General features: G+C 44.3%; 1 protein-coding gene across 2 annotated transcripts in view; it reads right to left on the reverse strand.

Moving 5' to 3' along the window:
* The window catches only part of B4GALT4 (beta-1,4-galactosyltransferase 4), a 20,615-nt gene extending 2,986 nt beyond the window's left edge, over nt 1-17,629 (reverse strand). The window contains exons 1-6 of one of the 2 annotated variants that reach the window (XM_065742094.1): nt 17,342-17,629; nt 15,920-15,994; nt 7,932-8,423; nt 6,415-6,647; nt 2,694-2,881; nt 156-278 (exon numbers count right to left, since the gene is read on the reverse strand). In XM_065742094.1, the coding sequence (XP_065598166.1) occupies nt 156-278; nt 2,694-2,881; nt 6,415-6,647; nt 7,932-8,208 (821 nt within the window). In that variant the 5' untranslated portion in view covers nt 8,209-8,423; nt 15,920-15,994; nt 17,342-17,629. The remainder of the gene's footprint in view (nt 1-155; nt 279-2,693; nt 2,882-6,414; nt 6,648-7,931; nt 8,424-15,919; nt 15,995-17,341) is intronic. The other variant, XM_065742093.1, reaches the window with a different exon arrangement.
* Between the last annotated feature and the right edge of the window lie 1,196 nt (nt 17,630-18,825).

Consider the following 18,825-nt stretch of genomic DNA (forward strand, 5'->3'; position numbering starts at 1 on the left):
TCCACATCTCCATACAGCAATACTGTTTTTGGCCTTCAAGAATCCTATAACATTTCACCTCTGAAGGCTAGAGGTTTAAGTCTCATAGCTTTTATTTATTTTTAAACCCAGCTCCTCCCCTTCTCACACCCATTTCCATCTAGCCTTCTTTTTACCTGATTCGAAGGTCGTCATCTTCTCCACCCCAACCCCAATAGTTGTTAGAGAATCCATTCACCTTGGAAAACTGGTCTCTTGTTAGAGCTGTTACACCTCCAAAATATCCCTGGTAACGTAACCTAGAAGTACCCAGGATTAGAAAAGGAAGAATGGTTACACCAGCAATGAAAATGCCACACAAAAAAACTCTTGGCCTAGAGCCATCTTTTGCAGAGTTCAGGATGCACAAATCTGTGATGTAGGTCCTGTTCTCTTACCGTTTTCACAGAAGGATAGTGGTTTGCTTTAGGCTGGAAGAGCTCTCCAACTGAGAGAATGGAGCTGTCCTAATGAAACAGTTTCCTTATACAACTCTCTTTGCTAATGAAAAATGCTCTTCTCCTCAAGGACCCTGATAGTAGGAAATGAACGAAGTGATTCAATATAGCAGAAGGAACAAGGGCTGCTCCTTTGTAGTAAGGACAGCAAGTCACTCCCTTAGAGCTGAATCCCACAAACTTTAAAGGAAAACAGATCATACGTTACAGGGAGCATGTGCTACAGGAATTCAGCTAAGGCAGGAGCAGTTCCAAGGTAAAGGTACAATGCAAGTTGAAAAGTTTAATTTTTAACTTCTACTGTCCTTGTCCAGGAAGCTGTATCTGCTTTAAAAAGGTTAATTACACACCGTGTTTATCTTACACCATTTTGCTAATTACTTTTTATTACATCCTCCATGCTCTTGGCCCCTAAGATAAGCATTACAAAGACAATATCTGCTAAATCGCCGCTGCCAGCCTCGGAGGCATTGTGCAAGTGGCTGCAGATTGCACTTCGATTCCCAAGCATATGTGAACCTAAACTGATCAACAAACTGGCAGCACTGGCAAAGGAGCAGTGTTGAGCACTATTTCTGGTTTATCATGTATCTGTTAAAACAAAAGACATCACTTTTTTTCCCTGAGGCTGGCTACTTTTACTCCCATCACAGAATCCGCTTGCTGGAAGGCAAGTTGCTGAGGACCTCATCCACTTGGGTTTTGAGCACCTCTAAGAACAGAGATGCCACAACCACTCCACGCAGCTGGTTCCAGTATCTGATCACCTTCCACAGTAAAATGCTTTGTCTTACGTTTAAATTACAATTGCATCCATGATCTCTTGCCTTTTGCTAAGAAGAGTCTGGCTCCACCCTCCACCAAGTGTTTAAATACACTGGTAGAATCTCTTGAGCTGCCTCTCATTCTCCCTACACACGCCAGTTCCTTAGTTTTCTTCATGGCCTTTCTCTGCTCTTGCTCTAGTATGTCCACATCTTTATTACACCGGGAAGCACAGAGCTAGATAAAGCATTCCAGTATTTTCTCACCAGTGTTAAGAAGAGGGCAACAACTGCCTCCTAAGTCTGCAGAGGATATCCCCACCTTAACAGCCCACAGTGCTATCTGCTGCCACTGCCACAAGGACACACTGTTGGCTGATGTTCAGCTTTGCAGAAGTGGACCTAGGAGGGGGTCCTGGTGGCACAAAGCTGCTTTCCAGACAGTCTCTAGCATGTACTTCCTCCTCAGGTACAGGACTTCACATTCCCCTTAGCTGAACCTGAGATTCTTGTGGTGTATTGACTAAGACAATATAAAGCTTGGAGGGGTAGAGCTCGCTGAGGGTGCTCTTTGCCACACTGTCCAGATCAGTGATGAAGATGTATCATTCCCCATATTAGCCACAGGGTACATGCTCTGCTAGTGACTGACATCCAGTTGGAAAGTGAGTATTATTCTCTAGAGAGGGAATATACAAGCTCACCTTTCTCACACGTTTAGTAAAGGAAGCCCAGAGGTAAAGCAGATCTTTACTTCAAAGTGCTTGCAATCAGCTTTTGTAAAACCCACTCCTAATTAATATTTAGACTGACACAGCATAAGAGGTGAATCTTGAAAGAAACGCATTCAGCGAATGAAACCACTCTAGTCATTAAACTCACCAGGCTCAGGAGCCTTTTTTCCTCTTAAGGTGAACTGAACTTGACTTTTTGTTTTTAATTATTTACATTACAGGAACATTGAAGAGATCAGTTTAAAACCAGAACAGTGCTGTATTAGACACAGTGCAGACAGATAATTAAATGATAACCCTATTGCTTGGTAGAGTCTCACACTTGAGCAGATCTCAGTATCAGAAGTTACCTCTCCAACAACAAAAGATAAATGGCGGTTTTTATTAGCACAATCCTACAACTGTCAAACCACAGGACCAAGAGAATGCAAACGTATTTCTAACTCAGACATACAGTCTGTGGTATGTTGCTTCCCTCTCACAACACCCCCAGAAACCAGAATGACCGTTCTCACGGGTGATCACTGGCTAACTTCAAAGATAGCTGTGTGAAGATCTTCTGTTAGAAAGGGCTCCAGAGAGGTGGAGCATTACCGCCAGGAACACAGTGCTGGATGGAAAGAAACACTCAAGTATACAGCTTTCTAAGAGGAAGATGATCAGAAACCTGGCACTTTCAGAATTCTGTGATTCTTCCTTTCACATTTGTGGTTTCCTACCTGTATCCAGTACTGTTCCTGCCAACTACAAGGTGCTTCGGTTGTCTGTCACACATGTAAATATTGAAGTCGTTCTCTGGCACCAGATCCACATCGTGGAAAATGAAACAGTCCCAGTTCTCTTCTTTTAGGGCTTCTAGGTATCCCACGTTCAGCAGTTTAGCACGATTAAATTTGGTGCTGCCAGCCTGTGGAGGCAAACAGAAAAAACTATGAAAAATGTGTCAACTAGAAAACATGCTAACTGGAACTGTTCCCAGGCTTTTCTTCTAATCACAGCTGACAACCACATTTGTGCTTCACAGTCTTCACATCAATAACTGCACAAAGAACTACTCCATAATGTTAGATACAGCATCAGAGCCAGTGATACAGAGTGTTTCTTAGGCCACTACACAGGTAGGGACAGGAAAGTCTACAGCCACAGGGCCACCAGAAGTATGCATGTTGCACAGTGCAATCCACTACCATTGCTGCTCCTGCCCTGTTACTCCATCAGGCTATGGAACAGCAGAGGTATCCATAAACAATCCATGCAGCCTTGTTAGTAAGACTTTGGGAAGCTTAAAAAAAAGTTACTCCCATAGTTACTGGTTTATAGATATCAGAGCACTCAACACAGGTGATCTATGCTTGTCCACTTAGTTTAGGTAATAGCAGTGCTTAAATAGTTCTATGAAGTCCTGTATTTCCTTAAGCTACACAGTAGGTGGCAGAATGGGAAATAAAATGAAAGTCTCTTCCTTTTTAACTCCAGCCTTTAACCTAATTCTTAGGCAGCACAGGGACTCCTCCTTGCACAGAGCTTCACTTCACAGTTACTAATCATCATTTGCTTATACAGCAAAGCAGTGCACCTTCACTTTACAAAAACATCATTTTCCATCTTTCAGATACACACATTCATACATATAACCTGGTAGTTTTGTAAGCTTACCGTGACACCCACTGATTCTGAAACAACAGTGCTCATTATATCACTGTATATATATATTTTTACTGGACTGCACAGACAAATGTGTCAATAGAACACTTCCTACTCCAGAGGACTCGGTGATAAATTGCCTCTGAAACAGCGGTAAGGCATTGGAGCAGGTTGCTCAGAGAATTGCTAGAGTCCCCATCCCCTGAGGTGTTTAAGAAACATGCAGATGTGGCACTATGGGACACAGTTTAGTGGGCATGCTGGGGATGGGCTGATGGTTGGACTGAGATAACCTTAGAGGTCTTTTCCAACCTTCATGATTGTACGACTCCCATTTGGCATTAAGAATCAAAGGCCCAGCTGTGCCCTCCTGGAAAGCAAAAGGCCACTCATTTTCTAGAGCTGGCAACTTGATGTATTTACAAAAGTAAACAAGTAACTGCTGAGAGAGAGGCTCATTTGTTAGGAGCCATCTGCACAGAAGGAGGTTCCACAAAAAGTTAGAAGCACTGAGGCAAGATTAGTTGCAGGGAAAAGCAGTTGCATACAAAGTGTGTTTCAACATTCCAGTGACACTTCGTTGTAAAGGTAATTTGCTCTCCGTTACCAGCAGCCATTTTCTCCTTGCACAAAGGTAAATCATGAGCTTTATGGCTCACCATAACCTGCACTTTGGGAAACACAGCCTGTGCTGAGAAACTGAGAGGGGGATAATCAGTTGCTTCCATTCTAAGGCAAGGGGAAAAAAAAAAAAGTACTTTCAATGATGCAATTAATCAAAAAATCTACGACATCAAAGTCCTGATGTGTTCAAGTACAGAACATTAAAAAGAAATCCATCAGAACACTTTCTCCTAATAATGAAAACACTGATTACTGGGTGAGCAACAGAACCATTGAGATGACTGGGGTAGTACATACAGAGGGCTTCACTAGTGCATCAAATCCAGACTAGTTCAGCAGCAACACCTACCACTGGCTGGTTGTGTCTCAGCCACCACTGCCCTATCCTGCACAAAGGTAGTCAAGCAACAGCGAGACGACCTTCCAGGAGAGCCCAACTCACTGCTGCCCATATGCTAAACACACAACACAGTCTACTCTCATCTACTACATAAGATAGAGTTCTCCTTACTTTCAATGGAAGAAGAACTCTGATTAGGTGTCAAACTTATTTTGAAAAAGATATCACTTGTGCTTCAGAGACTATAAGCTCACATTGTTTTCAGTACTGCACTCATTCATGCATGGACATGTTTGTGCACCAAAATACAAGTGCTCAAGTGCTACAGGGAAAATATAAAAGGACCATTTCTTAATCTTTCTCCAAAGCAAGCTCTGTGTATTTTCATTTCCTACAAGATATGTAAAGCAACTAATGATATCACAAATAGAATGTAGAAACATTTGCCATGAAGGAGAGTCTAGCTAAAACACTCCCTTCATCATTGGGGTGTGCCTACCCACAGTGAAAGACAAGCAAGAGATCCCAGTCTTCCAAGTAAAGCTCTGATAGTCTCAGCATTGCTGCTCACATCAGACAAAACCTTCAGGCTTTTCTATTACTTCCTGCTAACATGACAACAACCTGCCTTCATCTCACGTATGCTGTGGCCCAGTGGGTTCTAGGGGAGCGAGGCACTGGCACGAAGCTGGAGGAACATGAGGCCAACAGAGCTGCTGGATCCACCAGCCTTTGGCCAACGGGATGCATGTGGAAGGACATCTGTAGGACTGCATGATAGGTGATGTGTGCCACCAAGCAGTGATCCAGAAGGATGCTTGAGGCACTGCTGCACATCTGCTCCAGGACAGGCATGGTACCCTCACCCAGCTTGTTCCTTAACACCCCCCTGCCCAGCCTTGCTAATTGCTGAAGTGATTGATTCAGGAGTTGGGTCTGATCCTTATAGGTCCCTTCCAACTCAGGATATTCTATGAGTCTACAATTTCAATAAATGAAGAAGGAATTCCTCTCTTCCAATTGCTAGACACAGCCTGTGAGCTGGAGCCATTCTTGGTACAACAGTAAGCACTAATGAAGAAAAAAATCTCCCTTTTCCTCTCTATAGTCAGCCATATGATAACTCTAAATAATGAAGGAATGGTACACTCCTACTGAAAGCAGATCCTGCCATACCACTGAGCAAAAATGTAAGCTTTCACCTAGAGTGGGCTCACGTTCTCTTTAAATAGAGGAGAAGAGAAACTGTATTAATTTATCCCTCCACCCTTTTCTTTCCTGCTGCCTGCAGAATCTGTTAAGAATCAAAGCAGGTCATAATAATAAAAAAAATACATTTAAAAAAAAACTCAAGAGGACAACAACACATTAAAAGCAATACGGATGTTTCTTTTGTAGCTAATGTGACCAGAACATAAGCACTTAAACAAAAGTCAGCTTGGCACAGGTCTGTACACTCAGATTTTACCCACTGACTCTGTAGAGCTTAAAAGAATACTGAATAGGAAATTACTCAGCCTTTCAGGAACCAAACACTCTGCCACAACTGTTCCTTCCCACAGCTCTGGCTGTGCAAGCAAAGCACCTACAAGTAGTAGGTGGTGTGTTTAGTTTAAGACAGAAGTACAACCACATGACATGTGCTGCTTGCTAAGCAAGACAAGTAAGCAGATGGGAGAAGAGTTAGATACAAACAGCTCCAGGTTTCAAGACAGAAAGCACATCAGCCTAGCTGCATGTGTGTTGGACCAGTGCTGGTGGACGTGGCCGCACACAGCTCCAAGGCTCGCTGAGTGCAGACATCCTTCCCACCCCGTGCAGAGCTCCCCCACCTGGTGGATAACGTAGATGCCGTACTCCAGCAGCTGCCTCTGCAGGAACGGGTGCAGGTGCTCCAGGAGGTACAGGAGATGCCTCTCGCGGTTGCGGTGCGGGATGAGGATGGCCACGCGCTGCAATGCTGAGCACTCTGTAGGGTGATATCGGCCCTCGGCCACCTGAGGGTTCTCCTTTTGTACTTCTTCTAGTGTGAGAGATGGACTGAAGGTCAGTTTGCTGGCACCTCCTGTACGAAAAGTACAATAAGCTTTGGCTGTCCAAGACAGTACAAGAAAAATATTCGTGGGCAGCAGACAGAGACTGTACTGAGTGTTTAGTTACTGAAACTGATGACAGAGTAGCGATTGAAAAAACATACCTAAATACCAAGACAGGTTTCATCCTGCTGCAGGAGAATTGGCCAGAAACAGCCACCAGGACAAAGCAGAGGAGAAAAGTGGAAAGAAACACAGGACTGCGCCTGTGAGAAGTCATCTCTACTTAAAGCATCAACAAAAGTTTCACAGGTTTAATAATATAAACATGTAAGAAATGTACAAGGGCTCTCTGTAACCAAATGCAATTATCTTCACTTCTCCTGCAAGGAGCCCCCTCCAGACTCAGCAAAGCAGAGAAAGTAGGTGAGCTGCACTCCAGTTCTGCAGATGACACAGCTGTAAGCAGCGAAGAGAACTGTCTGCATGCTCCTAAACAGCTGCTCAGCAGCCCAGAGTAATGCCTAATACACAGGTATTAGGTTGTTGTAATGTTTGTTGTTTTTTCTTTTTACAGCATCATTTTTGCACTCTCTCAGCATCACTCAAGAGAGTATCAAATCTAACTCGCAAGCAGGAACCATCATCCCCTTCATCTTATCATAAGAGAAGCAGGATAGAGAGGTTTGCTCAGAACACATGCCAGGTGATGATGGACATAAATACAATCAATGCACAAAAGAGCTGCAGTGCTGTGAGTTATCAGCATTAATATGGCTCACGATGCCAGGTTTCCAATGCCTTCAGCCTAAAAGTACCTATTTGGTCCAGCTTCCTTATGCCAAAAGCTATATTCTGACATTCTCTGCGAAGAGAACAAAGAGCAATGCCCTGTACATTTCCACACTCCATAACCTCAGCTGCATGATACATCCTTGCTGGCTGTGTCCCCTCCCAAGGTCTCACCCACCCTCAGCCTACTGGCCTTTACAGGGAAAGGAAAGCAATACAGCACAGGTACAACCCAGCATTAGCCAGAACTGTTTTCAGTGCCATTCTAGCTGCAAATGCAATGCTCAGCACCATAGGAGCTGCCAGCCCAGCCAGACACAGCACAATCAACTCAGTGCCATGAGCCACCCACCCAAAAGCACTTACTGTAACTGGTGTGGTTATATTTGCTTCACAGAAAAACATGTGGTTAAACAGCTCTTTACTGGTTGTCTTGGCTGTAAAACAGCTACGAGGAAAACAAGCAGGCCAATACCAAAGTGGAGGCAACTTGCTAGTAGGGAGAGGAAATCCCTGTCACTTACGCAGGTGTGGTGACAGAGCTGGACAGGGACCCTGAGGTGTCTTTGTTGCAGGAACATCTTCGGTTAACTTCATCTTCTCTTCCTTCTGACTGTCTTCGTCCTCCTCCAGGCCAATTACCTTTCCAAAATGCTCCCCCACACTCTTAAGTTTAGGAATTGTCTGTCCAGAATCCACAAAATAACTGAACACAGCCCATAGCACCATCAAACATAAAGTGACAAGCAGAAGCACTTTGAACTTGTTGAAGAAGTGAAATACATGTAAACCTAAGGCCATGGCTCCCCCTGATCAGCAAAGTGCTTCCTCCCTCAGAGCCCACGGCAGGCCTCCTGCTGTGCACTCAGTAGGGATGAAGCCAAAGGTCCCAAGAAGAATGTCACAGTAAAGAAGGGAATCTGGAAGCAGGGAAGGCAGCCACGCTTCTTGTGGTTTTGCAATTCATGGAACTGTCACGCTGGTTGTTCCTTCAGTGTCAGAAAACGTGACTTCACCTGGACCAAAGAGAAGAAAAAAGGAAGAGGAGTGTTAGTTTCTATTGTCCTCCACTGCTATACCTTTGAACTTCATAAAATGAGCTTATGGCAAGACAGGGAGTGATATCAGAAATACAAGGCAAATATGAAAGCACAAAAATATGAAAGGAACAGCAAGTACAAATGAAGTGATCAAGAACTGAGCTTGGTGCAAGCTCAGCCACAGCGAGCTGCACGACTTGTGGCAAATTGCTCCTCTGCATTGTTCCCACTCCTGACCTTTTTAAGAACTTGGTTTTCATACAGACTTCCACTGCCATCATACTATAAAGTTAGCACTGTAACACTTATGCTCAACAGAGAAAGAATAAAATTTTAGTAAAAGAGCACTTTGATACAGAAAACAGGAGAAAATTGCCACCTATGAAAATGAGGGCTGAGGATAAATGAAGCAAAGGCACTGATGAAAGGGTGATTTTGCACTAGCACTCAAAATATATAACAGCCTCTGGAGAGGTACCACAGGCAGAAGGAATAGAGTAATAGTACATTTCTACTAGTTTAGCCATAATGTCTTCTGGAAAAACATGCTGATTTGTACAGGCCACAGAATATCCCAAGTCGGAAGAGACACACAAGGATCATGAAGTCCAACCTCTGGGTCCACATGGGAGCACTCAAAATTCAAACCCCATGTCCAAGATGTACATGGGAGCCAAGCCTGGGACTGGTAAGATTAATTACACTACGCATTGTCTGAGCTTCTCCGTTTGCTGGGAGCTGACAGTCCCCGCCCCAGACCTTTGCTATCTAAGGCACAGCATATGATGCATGCCGAGGGGTACCAGCGCTGTTGCATATCCAATTCTTGTGTCTCCAGTGTTTCTGCAGCACTTTTTAAATACACAGAGCTTCTTTTGAAGTTCTTTTGATGGTTTTCAAATATGCAGAACCAAAGACTAAAATAGATCCTTCCCTCCACTACTTTTTCCCTTGCTAAGATTACTATAATCACATTGTCAGGAACTTGCAAGTATAGGATCCTGAGAACAAACACACACACTGTGGTAGTTCTGGAGGTCCAGATGTTTTTTTCTGCCCCTACAAAGCTCAGAGGTAGCACTTTGGGAACACCCCATCACATCTCAAGAAGAGAGTGTTCATTTTCCAGCAAGCACAACATTCCATTTCACCCAGAAAAATCCCTAAGAAAGCAGCTGCTGCTTTACAATTGAGAAAAATCAAAGTTTGGTAAGAGCTCAAACAGAACATGGACTACAATCAGTTAAAAAGCTCTCTAGGAGCCTTGACTCAATCCATTTATTTAACAGGCATTTGGGAAAATGCTCCCTAACCAGAGAATGAGCTGCACACAGAACTACCATACATCAAACACCACAGGGAAAGAAGCATGAGACAGGAAAGTAACAGCGACTGGAATGAGATTAACAGGAAAACTACAGGAAAGGAATGGAAGACAAAGACACTGAGATCTACAAAGAACTTATTTCGGTAATGAGATTCACTTCCTATATCTTGCTGAGCCTTGCTGGCGGACATGTTATAATAAAATAAGTTAGCAGCCAAGATGCCCTGAAAGGTGACAGCAGAAATATTATATTCATACACATTAAGTAATTTCAGTTTCAAGCTTGACTAATGAGCAGAAAACAGCAATACTTGTTTTCAAATATTGCTCACTGAAACATCAGTGCATTTCTTTCATCCAATCATCATCTCCTAATTAGATTTCATTACCTGTCATGCCAGAAAAAGAATGCTCTGTGGCAGAAGTGATTCTGAACCAAAGCTTGATTCCGATTTCAACTTGGTCACTTCAATCTCCACCACTGCAGTGACTGAGCAAAGTAACAGCCCCCCAGTTTTCTTTGTCCGTTCTAAGAGCTTCCTTCGCAAGCAGACATTATGAAAGTTCACAATAGCTGACTGATATTGAAACTGTACTACTGTCAATGTGCATTATTCTCTACGATAACTAAAATCACATCTTACTGAGCTCTATAGCATCAACTGCATGTTGTTCTTGCTTAAAATACACCTGAGAGCTTCTGCAGTGGCATACATATGCATGCACAGTCACAATTAGTCAGCTTCAGATCATCACAACACATGCAGAAGGGCACCATTCCTGTTTCATAAACTTGCGAGTTGGTATTCTGATGTTTTCTATGGAGAACATCAGACTCATTTCAATATTGTACTTCATACAGAAAAATCACAAATGAATCAGTAAGCCACCCTAATTTACACTACTACTTCAAGAATAACTAATGCCTTTTAAACTAGGTTTTGGGTTCATTTTTTCCCCATGGCATAAGAGCAGTGCAGACAGATGTGTTTGAGTTCACAGGCAGCAAACACTATCCTCAAGAAGGAAGGTGATTGAGAAAAACAGTGAAGAGATGGCATATTTATGACATTCACTGAAGACACAGATTAAAATCAAAGGGCAAGCAAGAAGCCCAAAGAATCAAAGAATAGTAGGGGTTGGAAAGCCCAGAGCTGTAGCACAGCCATAAAGTCACTGCTAATGAAGATAGCTGTAATAAAAAAGCTACCTCTGACCTTCATTAAAGGAACCCGAGAAACTTTCACAGAAACCCCAAGTGCAACTCCTCTTGTGAAACACCATCTTCCAGTGAAGCATAACCAAACTTAGCTGAGAACGTTACAGCTGACTACAGGTGCACAGCACTGCAGGACACAAGACTAAAAAACATTCAGGGCAACGCCCATTTCAAAATCCACTAAAAAAAATTAAATGAAGGACAGTTATCCCAGATCAACCAGAATTCCAAAGGTCAATGACTGAAAAATGGAAAAGATCTCTGACATACTCAGAGCTAGACAGACACACACACACAAAAAAAACTAAGTATATCCACAATCACCCTAGTGCTGCTCCCCAACATCCTCCCCGCAGTGACTGCTGTCCCTGTGCTCTGCAGCTTGCCTACAGGCTCAAGCTCTGTAGCCTTCTACCTTTTTTAAAGCATATTCCAAGCCCTAGTGCCTTGCCCACTGCCTCCCACACAGGATTTTCCCAGCAGAAATACATGTGTGCTTGCATTGGAGTCAAATGTGCTGTGCAAGGACTGAGCAAATGAGCAACACCAACGCAAGCTGGCTTCCCCATATGCACACTCCAAGGTCAATCTGCCCGTATGTGGTAAAGGTTTTCCTAACAGCCTGATAGAAGCCATCATTTACCAAGCTGAGAGACAGACAAATTCCAGTCTAAAAGCTGTTTTTCCATCTAGACAAAAACTGGAGGTATAAGATTCTGTGGCAATTGTAGGCATCAGTGACAGAAAAAAATCTTATAAACAAACTCTGATATGCAACTGGACTTGATAAAAGCTCATTAAATGCTTGGTTTTTTTTTTTTTTTTGAGAAATAATCTACAAGAATACACTCACTGCCTGTATTTTTTTTCCCTATGTGTATTTAAAACTGTTCATCCAGTACAGAATATCTGCAGAACAGCTCCAGAGATAACTTTTTGTCTGACTCTATCTGCTTCACACTACCTGGTAAGGAGAAGTTTCCTATCACACAGAATTTTCTGGAAGCCTGTGCATTGGTGAAATGCACAAATTCCACAGACAGCAAATCTGGTTCAGCAGCAACAAGGACTCACTCCAACCTCATTTCAAGAGCTCTTCAAATTCAAGCAGGAAATGAGGCACAAAAAAAGTTCCTTAGAATTGCAGTGATCAGATATGCAGGCTACCATTCACTATTTTATCCAGGCCAAAATCAAAAGCAGCAGTGGGTAAGCAGAGCAACCTTCCTACCCAAGTCCGCCAAGAAGTAATTGTGTCCTTTACTGCTGATAAGACAGAAAAATCACTGTACAGCGTCAGCTTCTCTATGCAAAAAAGATCAAGTCCTCATGTTTTTAAGAGCATAAAGCTGCTCCTTTCACAGGCATCTGTCTTTTTAGCAGTGAGCTTTTCAGTTAGGTTTTACGGTAATAGATTTTAACACCTCTTCTATACAGCACTTTTTTAATCCTATTCCTCGTCCTATTGAAGTAGGGACAGTACTGAATAATGGTGAAGCTGTGGGCTATTTTTCCCCAGCACACGCACAGCCCTCGGTCGAACACCTATTCCACACCACTTCCCACTTTCCAAGGTTTCAAGCCAAAGGAAGCAAGCACATCAAACACTCACTGTTGCTGCTGCTGCCACATCCCTCCCTCCTGTGGAGCAGTCACTGCTGGAAGTATGGAGAGCCCTAAGCGAGTGGCAGGCACTTTCCAGCCAGGAAACCCCACACCATAAGGAGACCTCTGTTACCTTTCACATGCTGCAGGAAAGAGTGAACTCAAAAGTCACAGAATTACTTTAAAAAAAACCAAAAAGCCAACACATCCAGCTCATCCCTGGCCGTACAGTAGCTCCACAGTGCAGCCCCACAGGCCCCTCCTTCCACTCACACACCAGCAAGGGAGGGGAGGCAGCCTCTCTGCTGGCCCCAAGGCATGGCAGAAGCAGCACAGGGGGCACTTAGGCACATGTGGACTGAACAGCAGGCCAGGAACAGTACTGCAAGAAATAATTATTATAATAAACCATCCGATAACAAACTACAGCTCAAGCCTCTGCTCCTATAAAAGCAAAACACGATTTCTATCAGAGCCTTCCTGGTACCTTTTTTATTTGGACATTTTTGCCATCTTTCTTGGACAAACCAAGCTGCCTATCCTCTTGAATATACCCATGGAGATGAGCGAGCATCCCCTATCCTGTAACACTCTTCTATCAAGCCAGCAGAGTCAAAAGGACAAAAGTGACAGCCACATCTCTTCACCATCTTGCCCATCAACACTAGAGCTGTGTCAGCCAAGTAATGCTTTGCCACACTGCTGTTGGGACAAGTTCTGCCACTAGGCTCCCCAGCGTCAAGCTGGCAAACCCCTCCTTTGGTGGAGTTGTACCTGCATGACAGTGTGACTTTCTCACACTCACAGAGAACATACAGATGAGGTCCAAGTCACACTGGGTACACAGCTGCGATCGACTGCATTTGAGGTGGGGAGAGAAAGGACAAATGTAATCGAAACCCTGTTTGCACTCTTTGTGCAGCTCTGTTCCAATCAAGTACACATTCAATGACTATGCCAGTAAGCCCTCTCTACACCACAAATATTTATTATTAGGACTACACAAAAGCTACCAGGTAAATCTTGTTTCAGTCACCTAGTACAGTGGGAAAAAATACCTTTAGTATTACAGTGCAGTTTATCTGATCAGCCATAAAAAACAAACCACCCTGCATCTTACCAGTTACAGCCTTACCTCCGCAGAGAAGAGTGTAAGGCTAATCTCCAAACCGTACTTTCTTTGCACCAGCACTGACTAATGCAGAGTTTGCCAGATCAGGAGGCAAAGCAGCATCTCCAGCACTCTTCTCCTGTGTCCCTCCAACAAGCCTTTCCATGAAGAAGGTCAGAAGGCAGCTTTCTGCTAAATGGCAACACTTACTTTAGGAGAATGATCATACACATTCCCAGGTAACTCTGGTGACTTACTACAGACTGCCCTAAACCAGACAATGTGAAAGAAATAGATGAGTTACATAGAAACAGCTCTTCGCTCTTCCTTACATACATATTGCTGCTCTGCAGCCACCCAGTTCTGCAGGGAAGTTTGACGTGGATCTCTGGCTCCTGTGTCAATTTTAGCAAAGCAGGAATAAGCTGCCTGCAACCATCACGATGAGAAAAATCAGGTAAAATAAAAACAAGGAGGACCAAAACGATACAGTGAGTGGTAACTGACCATGAACTTCCCTACACTGGTGTTATACCCGAAATCTGATCTGTGAAATGGATGCTTGTAACACTAAGCATAGCATATCCAAATACAGGCTTCTAATAGCTTGTAGGGCGAATAATTCTAAAGAAAGGAATTCAGATGGAATAGTACAGAGGATGGTATATTTCCGTATGGCTTTATACAGATGGTACACAGACTACTGAAAAGAAAAGGAAGGCTCACCTTTACGATGGTCAAGGTGTGCTGATGACTCCACTAGGAGGGGATCTCCAACAAGAGATCCTTTCCCAGTTGTGGTCAGCCCTTAAACGGGGTCTGGGAGAGGTGGAGCCAGACTCCACCCCTTCCATCACACAGGTATATTACCCTTCACCAGTGCCCCTGTGGCTGACTCAGTGCTCGCCTCAGGTGATCAATCAGTGGTTCAGGCTGTGATTCAACAGTTCCTATCCATAGCTGGGCTTCATTTTACTTATGGCATCTCTTACTCTCTGATAGCCAGGGAAACACACAGACAAAAAACATATGAAAAATAGGATTTCATCAACTTAAACACTCCCATTCTAAAATGGAACAAAGATCACAAAGTGTCATAAAACACCTGCTAGTTGAGCTTCCTGTTACTGCAAATATCTGAATGTGGTCAAACTCTACAAGTTTGCTACAGAAGTTAATGCTGAATGCCCTAATTACTTCATCAAACAAAGGAAAACAAGCCTTTGAGCTCTGACACCCACAAAACTTGTTTCATTATAGCAGTTTCACCTTGAGTTCAACCATGATGGGTCAGTATAACTGTGGATGCATTATACGTGAATTTAGTTCACCAGGGCTCTGAATTAAGGGACAGATGCCTGTCAAAGTATACAGAAATACACCACAGAGACAAGACTTGGAAACAGAGAAGCCTGTGATGACAAAGAAACCTTAGCTGAATGTGTTCTGTACAAATAAGAAGGTAAAAGCACACAGCAGGTGAGCTGCCAGGTTAACACACTGCAGCACACGGTTCCTGCAGATGAACCAGGCTCATTCCAGCAGCTGTATACTCCAAATGCACTGTGCAACTCATTTTGTTAAAAACTGCATCAAAGATCACAATTCTAGCATGCCTTAATAAAAAAGTGCGCCCCAAACGTGGTACAGCCAACACAAACACGTTTTCAATGCTGTATCTGCATTTCATCACAAAGGGCACCACAAAGCACAGTGAGCAGAAATGGAGAGCACTCTTGAAAACGTCCATCCGTCCAACATTACTACTCACTCACCTACTTTTCTCCACGTTCTCTCTAGAAAACGTAACCTGACTTCTCCATGCCAAGAAACACATTTATGAATCGCTCCTTTTGTTACACCACTCCAACTGAACCACTGACCACAGACTGAGTGCAAAGAGATGCACCAAAGCACACAGAAAGTTTCAGATGTACGAAGTAAGAGCCCTAATTCACACCCTCCTGAAGTGTTGTGATCTAGAGCGGCATTCAAGAGAATTCAGAACTGCTTCAGAAGTGCTACTTTAAGTTACGGAAAAGCCATTGTATTCAAACTGCTTGTTTGAGTAATTCTAAACCCTTACCACAGTATTCCTATAAATCAAGCCACTATCAAACCTTCAAGATGAGCAGCCCAGTAAGATTTCAGGCAGTCAAAGAAAGCACATCGCTATTCCTCCCAGTCAGTTACTCATACCTCTGTCCTACCTCACATGGAAGCTCTCTCCCCCATGGCTCTACATGTTGCTTGGTCTCATTAATGCAGCACACAACAAGCAGCTCCTAAAGCCAGAAACAGCCAGCCCAGTCACACGGTGCTGGATGACTTCTGGCCAAAGTATTTGCCTAAGCAAGCAGGGTCACTTGTTTTCCGGGTTCGTTTTTTCAAAGCAGACACCTGCTACAAGCAGGCAGTCATTCAGCCACACTTCACCACCCCCAGTTGACTTCAAATTGTTGTGCAACTTAGATTCAGGATCACATAATAACGACCAGAAATCAAGCACTCCTCAGCCTCAAGTTTCTCTTCTGTCATCGTGTAAAAGAATAATGTGGGAACTCAAAGCAGAGAGCAAAAGAAATACCCAAACCTTCTAAAGATGAAGTACCGAATTTCTTACCACTAAGTAGAAAGGTATTTGTGAAAATGAAATACAGCTGTTGCAGAAACTATCAGGAAATACCTACATAAATCAAAAGCATGACCTATCCTGCTTAACAAAAATGCTTCTCAAGAGCACTTACAACATCTTGAATGAAAAGTGAGATACTTCAGCACAAAGAAGGTCTGGGAAAACTCTCACAAAGTTGAAGAGCAATAGTGAACAAAACAAAACCCACAAGCCGTTCTTTTTGGCAGTCTAAATTCAACCAATGTATGCAATTAACAACAGAATACTTAGAGAACTGGAACTGTCTCTGAGTTGCAGAGAAATACATTCTTTAGATGAAGTATCACGTGTAACTACCCACCCTACCAATAAAAAACCAACCATAAATATTTCGAGAATGAAAACAGATCCTGAAGTTTGTATTTCCTTGTTTGCTTTTAACTTCAGCCATCCTAACTGCAGCAAAATGACACCTCTGTTTTCTCTAATCCTCTCTATTGAAAACTGAGATGTCCTAAACTTGTCCTGTCCCTTGGGAACCTTCATAGCTACTGAGAGAAAGGGTGGGAAGAATGATAAAGCCACAAATAAATAAATAAGACAAATAAAAAATAGCCTTTTGCTATTAACTCTTTCGCACAAGTCAGCGTGAGCGGGAAACACAGATATTCACCTTTTCAACCGAGAACCACCACCTCGGTGCTATAAAAGCCTAGCACCTCTCTAATGAGCAGAACTCCACCTCAGTAGAGCCCACCCTCCCTAGCACTCCCGCCGCCCGGATCCCCAGAGCCACGGCCACCCGCTAAGGACCACCAGTCACCCGTTCCCGAAAGGGAGCCGACCCCTGAGAGCTCGCGGCCCGGCCGACCCGTCACGCGACCCGCGCCGCTCACCTCCTTGGGTCGCTCAGCCACCGGCGCCCCCCGCGCGCACGCGCACTGCCGCTACCCGCCCCCTCCTCCCTGTGCCCGGCGGCGCGACCGGCGGTCGTTACGCCCCCCTCAACATCACACACCTCCCGACCATAGAGAGCGGAGGGCAGAGCGGCTGCCTCCCGCTACGGGGACCCCTTCCTCTTCCTGCCCAGGCCCGCGCTGGGGCAGAGCGGGCGGCCGGTGAGGTATCGCGGGGTAGCGGCCCGCAGACCTTATCCGTTTGTTTGCCTTGGCCTTCGGCTGCGACCTCGGGAGGCATAACTTAATCAGCGGGGGTCAGACGTCGGCCTGTCGCGGAGTGCTTGCGGCTGGGAAGCAGGAACCCTGCCAGCTTTCCCTCAGCCTTGCGGCACGGCCGCCTGGTACATGTGAGGACTGTGGGCATCGCTGCGCCTGTGCTGCTGGGGCCCGTCGGTAGGCGGGAGCTTCCGTTCCCCTCAGAACGTGGATGTTACGTGGCAGGAGTTCTCGGGATTACATCTCCCGTGAAGAAGGGCTGAGGGAGCTGGGCTTGCTCACCACCCTCGCAGTAAAGAACTATTAACTAATATTTAGTTTAAATCTACCCTCTTCCAGTTTAAAGCCATTTCCCCTTTTCCTGTCATTACATGCCTTTATAAAAAGTCCCTCCCGAGCTTTCTTGTAGGCCCCCTTCAGGTACTGGAAGAGCACTAGAAAGTTTCCCCCAGAGCCTTCTGCAGGCTGAAGGGCTCCAGCTTTCTTGGCCTGTCCCCATAGAGGAGGTGCTTCACCCCTCTGATCATCTTCACAGCCCTCCCCTGGACCTTCTGTTGGTGTCCTTCCACTTCTACAAAGTGAATAGAGTACCATTTTCTTAGGCATGGACACAGAGTCTATGCCAGACTTTGTTCCTTGCAGAATGTGTGAAAGCGGCCTTCATTTTTGTCTCTGTTCTTGGATCTCACAGTTTTAAAGCAAGCCCTTTAACCTGGTAAGTCATTGGAAGGAAAGCTATTTGCCTTGAACAGTGTGGCTGTAGTGAACAGCAGCGATAACCTTTTGCATGCAGCTGTACTGCAAAGGGACCTCTGGAACAAAGGCAGTGTTTTGCCCACAAAATCCAATTAGTGTTGGGGGTATCAGAGGAATTCAAGCATTTAGACATCAGCATCTTGCAGTGTTCATGGCAGTAGAAGTCTTAACACTATTATGTTAAATTCAGAGTTCTCTGTTCCTCTTTTTGCTGCATCTTAATCAGCTGCAACCTATTTTAAACCTTAGAGCCCAATCCTAGTACACACCATCTTTCCAATATTTGGCAGCACAAAATAACCTCCTTGGAAATGTGTCCTGGCAGTGACTTCACTGTCACAGTGGTACAAGCAGACAAAGCAGAGCTAACTTTAAAGTAGTTTCAGTGCTGTTAGCAGTGTGGTAATAGTAGCAAGGAGTTTAGAATTGGCATCCCAGCAACTGGTAGACATTCTGGTTCATACTGAACTTTTGTTGCTACAGATACAGTTAGTGGTATCCAGCCTCATCTGGGTATGTCTACAGAAGACATCAGTTACGTCTTTGCCTTGTCCATGGTAGGCTTCGAATT

The sequence above is a fragment of the Cyrtonyx montezumae genome, unplaced genomic scaffold (genome assembly GCF_038088225.1).
Source record: "Cyrtonyx montezumae isolate F1298 unplaced genomic scaffold, pur_monq_1.0 scaffold_3, whole genome shotgun sequence".
NCBI classification, from domain to species: domain Eukaryota; kingdom Metazoa; phylum Chordata; class Aves; order Galliformes; family Odontophoridae; genus Cyrtonyx; species Cyrtonyx montezumae.